Source organism: Podarcis cretensis (assembly GCF_951804945.1).
Source record: "Podarcis cretensis genome assembly, chromosome: 18".
Classification (NCBI taxonomy): Eukaryota; Metazoa; Chordata; class Lepidosauria; order Squamata; family Lacertidae; genus Podarcis; species Podarcis cretensis.
The window spans coordinates 12,594,500-12,608,464 of NC_137188.1; the positions used below are offsets into that span (position 1 = coordinate 12,594,500).

A 13,965-nucleotide genomic window follows, 5' to 3' on the forward strand; every position below is an offset into this window, starting at 1 on the left:
TTAAAAGCTTCCCTAAAGAGGGCTGCCTTCAGATATCTTCTAAATGTTTGGTAGTTATTTTTCTCTTTGACATCTGACGGGAGGGCGTTCCACAGGGCGGGTGCCACCACTGAGAAGGCCCTCTACCTGGTTCCCTGTAACTTGGCTTCTCGCAGGGAAGGAACCGCCAGAAGGTCCTGGACCTCAGTGTCCGGGGAGCCTTCAGCTCCCCTTCATTCCACATGTATTTGTTCAGTACATTCATAGGCCACGGATCTCCTCCCCGCCCCTCTTTCATCTTCACAACAGCCTTGCGAGGTAGGCTGGACCCAAGATGACTGCTTAGCCCCCCAAGGTCACCCAACATGACCGAGTGTGAGAATCTGAACCCAGGTCTCCCAGTCTCACGGGCCAGTCGCACATGCCGTAGCCCCACAGATCCCAGTAGCCTGTTGGGGAAAGGGGCGGGCGATGCGTCGGCCGAATTCCTCAGGCAAATTTCTCCTCTCCCCCCCCCCGTCCCTCCCCCAGAGTGCTACTTTGAAAAGGCCAGTGATCCCCACCGAATCCGGGGCAAAGGTTCCCACCAACATCCGGCAGAGATACCTCAACCTCTTCATCGACGAGTGCCTGAAGTCGTGCACCTCGCAGCAGGAAGCGTTCGACAAGGTTCGTACCTTTGAGGAATAATAATAATAATAATAATTTATTATTTTTACCCCGCCCATCTGGCTGGGCTTCCCCAGCCACTCTGGGCGGCTTCCAACAAAATATTAAAATGCAGTAATGCATCAAACGTTAAAAGTTTCCCTAAACAGGGCTGTCTTCAGATGTCTTGTAAAAGTCTGGTAGTTGTTTATCTCCTTGACATCTGGTGGGAGGGCGTTCCACAGGGCGGGCGCCACCACCGAGAAGGCCCTCCGTTTGGTTCCCTGCAACCTCACTTCTCGCAGTGAGGGAACCACCAGAAGGCCCTCAGCGCTGGACCTCAGTGTCCGGGTAGAACGATGGGGGTGGAGATGCTCCTTCAGATATACTGGACTGAGGAGCAGGGGGGTTATTTGGGGTGGGGTACGAAAAGAATTCTGGATGCTTAATAGCTTGCCGCTCATTTACGGGAAGCCCAACACACCCTGCCCAACCGCTGCACCTCTTGGGTGACTTTCTTCCGCATCACAGCTCCCGCCGTCCTCCGCCTTGGCTGTGTTGGCTCAGGCTCCCAGGAATTATAGTCCCAATTATCTGTTAAGACCGTGGAGTGGCTGGGCGTGAACCTAGGATTGGTGGCAGGAAGAACTGGGAACGGAGTGAGTGAGCAAAATCGACCATCTTTCTGTTTTTATTTGCCACTTTTTACACCAAAGCATCTCAAAGAGACTTGGGAGTAGAATCACAGAATGGTAGAGTTGGAAAGGGACCCCCAGAGATCATCCATTCCAACCCTCTTGCAATGCAAGAATCTCAGCTAAAGCATCCATGACGGAGGGCCGTCCAGCCTCTGCTTAAAGACCTCCAAGGAAGGAGAGACCACCACCTCCGTCTCACGGTCGAACAGCTCTTACTGCCAGAGAGTTTTCCCTGATAACTTAGCCTGGATCTCCTTCCTCGTATATCTTGAAGCCACGGGTTCGAGTCCTAGCGAAACATACCCAGCTCCTTCAACCGTTCCTCACCAGGCTTAGTTTCCAGACCCCTTGACCCGCATATTTTAATAACTAGGAAATAATAACAGGAAATAACAACAGGGAGCAAAGCCAGAACATAAAAATCCTCACCAGCAAACAGATGAGCTTTCCGGCCCTCGAGGCTCCCTGGGGCCATGCCCTTTGCTTTGCACCTTCCCTTGAGTGCTTTTTGCCTGGCTGGAAATATTCCCTGGCCAGAGGAGAGAGAGAACAGAGAGTCTGTGTGCGTGTTTGAGTGAGCCACCTGCAGAAACGAAGCCCGTTTTGCAGAGGGCGGTATTTATTCATTTGTTTCTCCGGCCAACGATGTGCCGTCCGCAGGCCCTGGCGGAGGAGAAGGTGGTCTACGAGCGCAGCACCAGCCGCAACATTTACCTGAACGTGGCGGTGAACACCTTGAAGAAGCTGCGCAGCGCCCTTCCCAGCCCCGCGCACGATGCTCGCAGTGCGTATCTTTTCTCGCTTGCTTATTTTGTAAGATTATTATTATTGTATTTATTTATACATACATACCCCACCCATCTGGCTGGGTTTCCCCAGCCACTCTGGGTGACTTCCAACAAAATACTAAAATACAATAATAAAAATATTAAAAGCTTCCCTAAACAGGGCTGCCTTCAGATGTCTTCTAAAAGTCAGATAGCTGTTTATTTCCTTGACATCTGATGGGAGGGCGCCACCACCAAGAAGGCCCTCTGCCTGGTTCCCTGCAACCGCGCAGGGAGGGAACCGCCAGAAGACCCTCGGAGCTGGACCTCAGTGTCCAGGCCATTGAGTAACAACAGACCCAATTTAGCCGTGCTCATTCATTTCAGTTGGCCTGTTCTGAGCTACGGCCTGCTAACTGCATCTGATCCACGGGTGGTTGCGCAGAAATTTGCGAACTCGAGCGTCCCTGGCTGGAGCCTGCTTTCAGAAACGCTCACTAACGTGCCCAAATCGTACCCTGCTCCTTCACCCTTCCCAGGGATTGGCAACCGGAAACTGGTGTCTCACGAGGCCATGCTGGGAGGCAAACTGGCAGCTAAGACCAGCTTCACCTTGAACCGCTCTGCGGCCGCTCAGTTGCGGGCGGAGGACCTGAAAGGTAGGCTCCTCTTTGTGTCTTCTCTCTGTGTGTGTCTGTGCGCCCCCTTCCTTTCTGCCTTATGAGGTCCTCGGGGCCGTTTAATCCCTAAATCCAGAGCGAGGTAAAAAGGCCCCTGAACATTAGGTCCAGTTGTGGCCAACTCTGGGGTTGCGACGCTCATCTCACTTTATTGGCCAAGGGAGCCGGCGTGCAGCTTCCGGGTCATGTGGCCAGAAGGACTAAGCTGCTTCTGGTGAACCAGAGCAGCGCATGGAAATGTCGTTTACCTTCCCGCCTGAGCGTTACCTATTTATCTACTTGCACTTTGACGTGCTTTCGAACTGCTAGGTTGGCAGGAGCAGGGATCGAGCAATGGGAGCTCACCCCGTTGCGGGGATTCGAACCGCCGACCTTCTGATCGGCAAGTCCTAGGCTCTGTAGGTTAACCCACAGTGGCACTCGTGTCCCTAAAGGTAAAGGTACCCCCTGACCATTAGGTCCAGTCGTGGCCAACTCTGGGGTTGCAGCGCTCATCTCGCTTTACTGGCCGAGGGAGCCGGCGTACAGCTTCCGGGTCATGTGGCCAGCAGGACTAAGCCGCTTCTGGCAAACCAGAGCAGAGCACGGAAACGCCGTTTACCTTCCCGCCGGAGCAGTACCTATTTATCTACTTGCACTCTGAGGTGCTTTCGAACTGCTAGGTGGGCAGGAGCAGGGGCCGAGCAGAACACCGCAAAACCTTTACGATCCCTCTGAAACCAGGAGAGCAGCGGATAACGTCTCGGCTCAGCCGGTTTTATTGAGTGAGCCGATCTCTTTGCCACCCTCAGGGGCCTCCCTCTACCGCCGGCTGAAGGAGTACGTGTTGACGGAGGAGGACCTGAAGGAGCACGGGTACCCCCTGCCGTGCCCCGAGACGTCGGGCCGCGCCGTCGTCTTCAACGCGGAGGAGAAGAAATCGACCGACGGTAAGCTCCGTGGGGAGAGGGGCAAGACCCGAAAGCGCTTCTGGCTTGGCGACCCTCATATAGTATCGAACCGTTGCATTTGTAACCCCTCCTGTGTCGTTTTCCTCCTCCCTGCTTTATCGCCAGTGATAACCCTGGGAGGTAGGTTGGGCTGAGAGGCAGGTTCACCCACTGAGTCAGGATTTGAACCCCATAAAAACAGGATTTTTTTCCCTTTGCAAAAGAAGCTGCACAACTTTGAGCTGATTGTCCAAAAAAAATGGGGCTTTTCCCCTTTGCAAAAAAAAGCTGCACAACTTTGAGCTGATTTCCCCCAGAAAACAGGGCTTTCCCCCTTTCCTCCTCTAAAATCTAGGTGCCTGTTATGTTCAGGTGTGTCTTATGGAGCGAAAAACACGGTAATTCATTGAATCCCTCTCTTTCTTCCTTTCCCCCTCCCCTTCCCTCCCTTCCCCAAATTTCAAGGCTCCTGCAGAGTTTGCTGCCGCTGCGGCACCGAGTACATGGTGACGCCGTCTGGGAACTGCGTCCGCAAGGAGGAATGCGTCCACCACTGGGGGAAGTTGCGCAAGCAGAGAGGTAGAGCATTGGCATTTGCGTTCCGTTCCTCCCACATCTTATCCTTCCTCCTCAGGAGCTCAAAAGAGTGGGTGTTTGCGGCGGTTTGCATCTTCTGTCCGCGCTCGGCCTCCCTGCGCCGTTCCGTCTTCGCAGCAACCTGTGAGAATTGCGCAGAGCTGCTGCTTCTCGTGGCTTGGGAGTGGGGACCCTGAGGGTCATCCAGCCCAACCCCCGCAATGCCGGAATCTCAAAGCATCCACAACGGATCCAACCTCCACTTATAAACCTCCAAGGAAGGAGAGTCCGCAACCTTCTGTTTGCATATTTTGTAGAATTTCTACACCGCTTGGTTGTAAAAGCCTTTCCACCCCCCAAAAAAAACCCTCAAAGGGGTTTCCAAAGAGAATAGAACTGGCATAGGCAAACTCGGCCCTCCAGATGTTTTGGGACTGCAACTCCCATCATCCCTAGCTAACAGGACCAGTGGTCAGGGATGATGGGAGTTGTAGTCTCAAAATATCTGGAGTTTGCCTATGCCTGGAATAGAATAACCAAGTTATTGGTAGAAAAAGAGAGGCTGTTTTGAACATTCAGTGAAATGAAATGAAATCGGCAACAGGTTAAAGGAGACATTGACATTCTGCGTGTCTGGACAGACTCGCCTGAACGCAAATGTTTTTCGCAGGCACCGAAAAGAATTCAGCGAACCTTTTCTGCCTTGTTCAACAGGCAGGCGGGCAGAGGTCCTGGATCCTGTGTTTGGATCCCTCCGCAGATCCTAAAACTTGCCAAGTCGCATTCTCTGAGGGTGACCTACCTGGTAGGACTGTTGTACAAGGCTGAAAACGGTTTGGCGTGGGGAAGGAATACATGGATTTTGAGTGTTTTGAGACACTGAGGGGATAGAACAAATATTTGTTGTCGTTTAGTCGTGTCCGCCTCTTTGTGAAACCCTGGACCAGAGCACGCCAGGCCCTCCTGTCTTCCACTGCCTCCCGCAGTTTGGTCAAACTCATGCTGGTCGCTTCAAGAACACCATCCAACCATCTCATCCTCTGTCGTCCCCTTCTCCTTGGGCCCTCCATCTCCCCCAACATCAGGGTCTTTTCCAGGGAGTCTTCTCTTCTCCTGAGGTGGCCAAAGTCTTGGAGCCTCGGCTTCAGGATCTGTCCTTCCAGTGAGCACTCAGGGCTGATTTCCTTCAGAATGGATCGGTTTGATCTTCTTGCAGTCCATGGGACTCTCAGGAGTCTCCTCCAGCACCACAATGTACCGGACCAATTCAATTCCCTGACCTAGTCGTTATGCAGCTTCGGCCAAGAGCCACGCTTTGAGCGTTGCTGTTTCCTCTTCCCTCCCCGGCTCCTTCCCCTTATTTATCTCATCCCTTTGGTTGTAAACAATCACCATCGTTACTATTAATTTAAAACCTTGAGTGCTTGAGAGAAAGGCAGGATGGAAATATTGCAAGTAAGGACAGCCTCTGCGTATCATTCAGCTGGTACCTTCTGGGAAATGCCCTGCGGCTGATTCCTAAGCCACAGTGTCCTCCTAGCTCAACCTTTTCCCTCCCTTTCAGTTCCTGGTGGCTGGGAAACCCATTACAACTGCTGTTCGGGAGCGGTGGGCTCCCCCGGGTGCCAAGTCGCAAAAGTAAGTTTCTTTTAAATTTCCTTGGTTTCCTTTTATCTCGCCCGTCCTCCGTCACGGAGCCCCAGGTGGCAGAAGCATGGTCGTTAGATCTAGGCGCAGGTCGTAGTTCACTGGTAGAGCTCCTGCCTTGCAGGCAGAAGGTCCTAGGCCCACTCCTGCCCTGGTCCCAATCCCCAGCTAGGACTGGGAATGCCCTCTTGCTTGAAACCTTGGGGAGCCCTGCCGGTCCCTGTGAACGTCAGCTAGACCATGTTACTCACCGGAGCAAGACGGTTTGAGCATCTTACTCCGATCCTGGTCCGACTGCACTGGCTTCCGATTAGTTTCCGGGCTCAATTCAAAGTGTTGGTTTTGACCTACAAAGCCTTAAACGGCTCGGGACCGCAATACCTCAAGGACTGCCTCTTCCCATATGAACCTACCTGGACCCTGAGATCATCTTCCGAGGCCCTCCTTCGTGTGCCTCCTCCTCGAGAAGTCCAGAGGGTAGCAACACAAGAACGGGGCCTACTCTGCAGTGGCTCCCCATTTGTGGGAAATTCTCTCCACAGGGACGTTCGCCTGGTGCCTTCATTATACACCTTTAGGCGCCAGGCACAAACGTTCCTTTTTAACCAGGCCTTTGGTTGATCTGTTTTGCATCCTATGCCCTTTTAAAATGTGGGGGTTTTTTTGGGGGGGGGCGTTATTGGGTTGTTAGGGATGCAGGTGGTACTGTGGGTTAAACCACAGAGCCTAGGGCTTGCCGATCAGAAGGTTGGCGGTTCGAATCCCCGCAATGACGGGGTGAGCTCCCGTTGCTCGGTCCCTGCTCCTGCCCACCTAGCAGTTCGAAAACACGTCAAAGTGCAAGTAGATAAATAGGTACCGCTCCGGCGGGAAGGTAAACTGCATTTCTGTGCACTGCTCTGGTTTGCCAGAAGCGGCTTAGTCCTGCTGGCCACATGACCCGGAAGCTGTACGCCGGCTCCCTCGGCCAGTAAAGCGAGATGAGTGCCGCAACCCCAGAGTTGGCTGCGACTGAACCTAATGGTCAGGGGTCCCTTTACCTTTACTTTATTGGGTTGTTGTTTTTATTTTTATTAGGTATTTTGTGTTTATATATCTTGATTTTATTCTGTGACTCGCCCTGAGACCCCTGGGTATAGGGTGGTATATAAATTCTAATAAGATGATTATGATGATGATGATAGACTGCCTTTAAGCCTGGAGGCTTCTCCACAAATTTGTCCCGATCCGCTTTCAAAGCCCATGTCCTCCTAAAGCCAGGCGAGGTGAAATAAGCCGTCTTCCTTCTCTCTTTGCCTCTCTAATTTCCTCCCCGCTCCTCCCTCTTTCAGCAACACGTTCACGACGGCAGGAAGGAGAGCTTGGAGGGTTTCGTGAAGACCTTTGAGAAGGTGCCCAGCGCGGACGGAAACCCAGGCATCTACGCCTTAGACTGCGAAATGGTTGGTGGAGCGTTCGATTGGGGCGAACTGGGGCGGTTTCGAAAAACGATAGCCATTAAAATCATAGGCTTAGGCAGCTCGAAAGAGGCTGCTTCTTTCAGCTTCGAACGTCTCTCTGTCTCTCTCTCTCTGTCTGCCTGTTTTGAAAAAAAGTTAACTAAAACTGTAGCTTTGTTCCTTAACTGCCGGGTCATACAGTGGAGCCTCGGAACTCGAGCACCTTTGAACTTGAACGTTTCGGCTCCTGAGTGGTCGAAACCCGGAAGTGAGTGTTCCGGTTTTTGAACGATTTTTGGAAGCCAAACGTCCGGCGCGGCTTCGAATTGGCTGTAGGACGGTTCTGGGAATCGAACGCATTCTGTATTCTGTTTGATAACCAAGGCACGACTCAATCTATCTATCTATTTATCTGTCTATCTTATCTGTCTATCTATCTATCTATCTATCTATCTGTCTATCATCGTATCTATCTATCTATCTATCTATCTATCTATCTATCTATCTATCTATCGATTATCTGTCTGTATGGCTGTCTATCTATATCTATCTTTATCATCTATCTATCATCTGTCTATTTATCTGTCTATCATCTATCTATCTATCATCTGTATGTCTATCTATCTATCTATCTATCTATCTATCTATCTATATCTATCTATATCTATCTATATATATCTATCATCTCATCTCTCTCTCTCTCATATCTATCATCTGTCTGTACGTCTATCTATCTATCTATCTATCTATCTATCTATCATCTATCTATCTATCTACATCATCTATCTATCTATCTATCTCTATCATCTGTCTGTATGTGTATCTATCTGTCTGTCTGTCTACCTGTCTATCTATCAATCATTCATCTATATCTATCTATCTATCTATCTATCTATCTATCTATCATCTATCTATCTATCTATCATCTATCTATATCTATCTATCATCTCATCTCTCTCTCTCATCATCTATCTATCATCTGTCTGTACGTCAGATAATCTATCATCTATCTATCTATCTATATCATCTATCTGTCTGTCTATCATTCATCTATCTATCATCTATCTATCTATCTATATCTATTGTGTCTGTTCTGAAAAAAGATAACTAAAATCGTAGCTCTCTTCCTTAACCGCTGGGAAACAGTCGGCCGGAAGAAGCAGCCTTGAAAGTTGTCAGAAATCTCTTTCCCCCCTGGTTCTCTGGACCCCAATTCGGTTTAATCTCTGGGTTGTTGAATCAGGCGAGGGTTTGGCAAATCGGGGATCAGGGCTGCCTGCGGAAAGGGAGACTTCCTGAGATACCCCCCCCCTCCAATATCTCTCTCTTATTCTTCGGCTCCCGCAGTGTTACACCAAGCAAGGCCTGGAGTTGACTCGGGTCACGGTGATCAACTCGGAGCTGAAAGTCGTCTATGACACTTTCGTCAAGCCTGACCACAAAGTTGTGGACTACAACACTCGGTGAGAATGCTTTCCTTTTCCCTTTCTCCTTCTGTGCTGGAACTCCTATTTGGGGACTTGCCTGGCATTTTCCCCGGCCCACGTAAGACCAGTCTGGATAGTTGGCCTTGGTGAAGATTTGACATTTTCATCCCCAAAAAGTTTTTGATTTGAGTTTCCGCTGAAAGGAGGCTGCATTTTAATGTTGTATTTTTAATCTTGTTTTTAAGTTGCGTTTCAATCAATTGTTTTTATACCTGGTGTTAGCCACCCTGAGCCCGGTCTTGGCTGGGGAGGGCAGGGTATAAATAAAATTTATTATTATTATAATCATCATCATCTTCAGTCTTTATTACGGTCCAGAGACCCAACAAATCGTTACAAATCAATACACAATTCATACAGCCTACCTCCAGGTTCAACAAGCATTTTGTTCAGAATATAGGGATTATTTGTTCTTGCAACCACCGATAAAAACTTTGCCACTGCTAATGTTCTAGCTTTATCTCAGCGGAGTTGATTACATCAAACCAGCACGGGTGGGCTCCGCTTCTGGCAGCACTTTTTACGGTAGTAAATAACTTGGGTAAGGTACAGCGGTGCCTCGCAAGACGAAATTAATCCGTTCCACGAGTCTCTTCGTCTTGCGGTTTTTTCGTCTTGCGAAGCACGGCTATCAGCGGCTTAGCGGCTATTAACGGCTTAGCGGCTTTAAGAAAAAGGAAACAAACTCGCAAGAACTCGCAAGACGTTTCGTCTTGCGAAGCAAGCCCATAGGGAAATTCGTCTTGCGGAACGACTCAAAAAACGGAAAACTCATTCGTCTTGCGCGTTTTTCGTCTTGCGAGGCATTCGTCTTGCGGGGCACCACTGTACCATATAGCTGGAAACATGCTATAGTAGTCCCAATCTTTAAGAGAGGCCACCCAAATGTACCCACCAGTTATAGGCCAATTAGCCTGCTCTCAACAATTGGGAAGCTGTATGCCCGTTTCCTCAGTAGCAAACTGACAACTTTTCTAAATGAACATAATATACTATCTGAAGCCCAGGCAGCCTTTCGTGAGAACCATTCAGCAACAGACCACTGTCTAATGCTGTCCTTCCTAGCCGAGAAGTATACCAGGCCTCTACAGGGTAAACTCTTTGTGGCCTTCATGGATCTGAAATCAGCGTTTGTCTTCATCCCCAGATCCCAGCTATGGTCCAAACTAAATCTGATTTTGCAGGACAAACGGCTCCTCTTTCACATAAAAGCCCTGTACAATAGAACCAAACTGCAGGTCTGATGCGGTCGACAGGGGCAGCTATCGAACAGCATCGAGATGACTGGGGGGGGGGTGAGACAGGGATGCATTTTGGCCCCCACATTGTTTTGTCTATTCTTATTATTATTAAGCATTAGGTGCAAACCGTACCCAGCTTCTTAACCTTCAGATTGCTGGCCTGTCTAAACCCTAGTTCTGTCTGCTCTGACGGCAGCAGGTCCTTCAGAGACTCCAACGTCTCCACCTCCCACGCTCAGCAGCCTCTTTGGCAGGCCAGCCAAATCAGCTTAGTTTTTCTTTTTAAAAAATCTTGTTTATTGATTTTTCACAAAAGACCGTAAGTTGACTTCCCATCCTCCCAATTTTAGTTTTTCCCTTAAGTTCCAAACTGTTTGTTTCCTCGGCTCCAAAATGAAACGGGGCAAATCCTTCCTTCCTTCCTTCCTTCCTTCCTTCCTTCCTTCCTTCCTTCCTTTCTTTCTTTTACGTAATTGTTTATTTCCTGCCTTTTTCTCAGCCTGAGACACTGTCCCACCATCTCATCCTCCGTCGTCCCCTTCTCCTTGTGCCCTCCATCTTTCCCAACATCAGGGTCTTTTCCAGGGAGTCTTCTCTTCTCCTGAGGTGGCCAAAGTCTTGGAGCCTCAGCTTCAAGATCTGTCCTTCCAGTGAGCACTCAGGGCTGATTTCCTTCAGAATGGAGAGGTTGGATCTTCTTGCAGTCCAGGGGACTCTCAAGAGTCTCCTCCAGCACCAGAATTCAAACGCATCAACGCCTTGATCAAGCAGCAATTTTGTACGACTGCCTTTGCAAGGGCGTGTATTCCCATTTCCTTGACGACGTTGATCTTTGTCTCCGCAGGTTTTCTGGCGTGACGGAGGCGGACCTGGAGAACGCCTCCATCACCTTGCGGGACGTCCAAGCCGTCCTCCTGAGCATGTTCAGCTCGGACACGATCCTGATCGGGCACAGCCTGGAAAGCGACCTGTTTGCGCTGAAGGTAACGTGACAGTTCTGGCGGGGCAGTTCTGCCTTCTGCTTGCTCTGGGGAAAGCCAGGCAGCGATGTATCAGCCGCATTTCCCCCCTTTGAGCGGCTTAACAGAGGAGTCTGTGCCCTGTACCCCATCCAGACTGAAGCAACTGAGCAACGCTCAATCAGGCGGGTATTCCCCAAACCCATCGCCGCGTCCCGTCCCCCAGTCCTACGGACAAACCCCAAACCCGTTGCCGTATCCACCAACCTGGTTTATTCCCAGAGCCTCAACTCTTCAAAGCATACCTTCTGTCTCCCTGATTCCCAACACACACGCACCACAGGGGGGGGGGGCAATCTGATTTTTTAGAGAGGGGGCCAATTTGAGAATGAGTTATTAACGGTGAATGGCCTTTTAGGCTTCCTCCATGTGAATAGGAGCTCGTTTTTTGAATAATAAGAATCACCGTATTTTTCTGTCTATAAGACGCCCCCTATTTGGGGGGAGGGGACGCGGGTGGCGCTGTGGGTTAAACCACACAGCGCCTAGGGGTTGCCGATCAGAAGGTCGGCGGTTCGGATCCCCGCAATGACGGGGTGAGCTCCCGTTGCTCGGTCCCAGCTCCTGCCAACCTAGCAGTTCGAAAGCACGTCAAAGTGCAAGTAGATAAATAGGTACCGCTCCGGCGGGAAGGTAAATGGCGTTTCCGTGCGCTGCTCTGGTTCGCCAGAAGCGGCTTAGTCCTGCTAGCCACATGACCCGGAAGCTGGACGCCGGCTCCCTCGGCCAATAAAGCGAGATGAGCACCGCAACCCCAGAGTCAACCACGAGTCAGCCACGACTGGACCTAATGGTCAGGGGTCCCTTTACCTATGAGGCCAAACTAAGATTTAGAAAAGGTTTAGGGGTATGTGTACCCCTGCGTCCGTCCGTCCCCCAGAAAAAAGCACTGGCTATTAAAAAATCACAGTGGGGGGAAAACCCATGACGCCGGCCAAGTCTTCTCTCGATTCCTGCAGCCCCTGTTAACTCGGCCGGCTCAGCTCTCCCCCGGGGGGCAGGCAGTGGATTGCAAGAGCAGGCGATGGCAAAAATCACGGCGTGGGAAAACCACAAATCCAGCCCATGCCTCTGCGTAGCCTGGTCCTTATTTCGGGCCTCGCGATCTATCAGTGTACATATTGCGATGTTTAGCCAGCGATGATATCACAAAGTTGACAGCCAGATAATTGCCCGGCCCAAGTGGGGGGTCCGAGGACACATTCCTGGTGGTGCGAGGGTTTCCACTGGTGCAGAAGAACTTAGCAGAAGTACCGTATTTTTCGCTCTATTTGCTGCACTGGATCATAGGAGAGGGAGAATAGGGGGGAATTTTTTTTTCTTGTTCTCCCCCTCAAAAACAAGGTGCGTTCAAGGTGCGTTCAATAGCAGGCCTTGCCGCTGCCCCCTGAGCTTGTGGGGCTGGCGGTGGGGAGAAGTGCTGCTTTTCCCCACCGCCAGCATCAAAGATCCCTGAAGCCTTTGGAGCACAGCTGCACTCCAAAGGCTTGAGGCTTCGGGGACATCCTTTGTAGCCTCCACCCTGCGGAGGCTTTGCGCAGCCATCCGAAAGCTGGAACAGCGAGACGGAGGGCTGCACACGCCCCGTCTCGCTGTTTTGGCTTCGGGGACAGTAGGCTGCTATCCGCAAGCCTTCAGAGCCCGATGGGAGTTCCTGCCGGGCTCCCAAGGCTTGCGGAGAGCTGCCCGAAGCCCAGGGTGCACAGCGCCGCGCTCCCCGGGCTTCAGGTTGCAGGCGGCTGTGCGCAAGCCTTGGGAGCCTAGAGGGAACTCCCGTCGGGCTCTGCAGGCTTGCAGATAGCTTCCTGAAGCCTGGAACGCGAGAGGGGTCGGTGCACACCGACCCCTCTCGCTCTCCAGGCTTCAGCAAAATCCTGCATTCGCTCCATAGGACGCACACACTTTCCCCCTTCATTTTTGGAGGGGAAAAAGTGCATCCTATAGAGCGAAAAATACGGTACTTGGGGGAAAGGGAAACCCTTTGACCCCGTCTGCGTCCGTCTCTCCTGGCAGCTCATCCACGGGACTGTGGTGGACACGGCTGTCGTCTTCCCTCACCGCCTGGGCTTGCCGTACAAGCGGGCGCTGCGCACCTTGATGGCCGACTACCTCAAGCGCATCATCCAGGACAGCGGTGAGATTTTGGAGGGGGGAGGGATGGGGAGCAAGGGAGGGAATCCGTGGGGTCTTCAGTCCGCCTTCCGCCCTCTCCGCTCCTGAGCAGCAAAGCCCTGGCCACTGAACACCAGCCTCTCTAAAGTCCTACAGCTCCAATTCCACACACCCCAGTGCCCTTTTCCCCATAAAGGAACAGCCTTACAGTCCCGCTTGGACTACTGCCATGGCCTCTACATGGGGCTGCCTTTGAAGGTCACCTGGAAACTATAACTGATCCGGAATGCGGCAGCTAGACTGGTGACTGGGAGCACCCGCCAAGACCATGTAACACCGGTCCTGAAAGACCTACATTGGCTCCCAGGACATTTCCGGGCACAATTCAAAGGGTTGGTGCTGACCTTGAAAGCCGGAAACGGCCCAGTAGACCTGAAGGAGCGTCTCCACCCCTATTGTCCATCCCAGACACTGAGGTCCAGCTCCGAGGGCCTTCTAGTCGTTCCCTCCCTGCGAGAAGAGAGATTGTGCAGGGAGCCAGGCAGAGGTCGCACAGTCTGGGAGTCATTTTGGACTCCTGGCTGTCCATGGATGGGCAGGTCAATTCTGTGTCCAGGGCAGCTCCACCTGGGACGCAGAATGAGACCCTCCCTGCCCGCAGACTGTCTGGCCAGAGTAGTGCATGCTCTGGTTATCTCCTGCTTGGACTACTGCAATGCGCACTCCGTGGGGCTACCTTTGAG

General features: G+C 51.4%; 1 protein-coding gene across 2 annotated transcripts in view; it reads left to right on the top strand.

Annotated features, from left to right (window-relative positions):
• REXO1 (RNA exonuclease 1 homolog) overlaps positions 1 to 13,965 on the top strand; it is a 36,619-nt gene that overhangs the window by 19,950 nt on the left and 2,704 nt on the right. For both annotated transcript variants that reach the window (XM_079960457.1, XM_079960458.1), the window contains exons 6-15: positions 511 to 648; positions 1,986 to 2,109; positions 2,632 to 2,751; positions 3,564 to 3,701; positions 4,167 to 4,280; positions 5,842 to 5,915; positions 7,256 to 7,366; positions 8,711 to 8,826; positions 10,936 to 11,074; positions 13,124 to 13,244. In XM_079960457.1, coding sequence (XP_079816583.1) covers positions 511 to 648; positions 1,986 to 2,109; positions 2,632 to 2,751; positions 3,564 to 3,701; positions 4,167 to 4,280; positions 5,842 to 5,915; positions 7,256 to 7,366; positions 8,711 to 8,826; positions 10,936 to 11,074; positions 13,124 to 13,244 — 1,195 coding nt within the window. The remainder of the gene's footprint in view (positions 1 to 510; positions 649 to 1,985; positions 2,110 to 2,631; positions 2,752 to 3,563; positions 3,702 to 4,166; positions 4,281 to 5,841; positions 5,916 to 7,255; positions 7,367 to 8,710; positions 8,827 to 10,935; positions 11,075 to 13,123; positions 13,245 to 13,965) is intronic.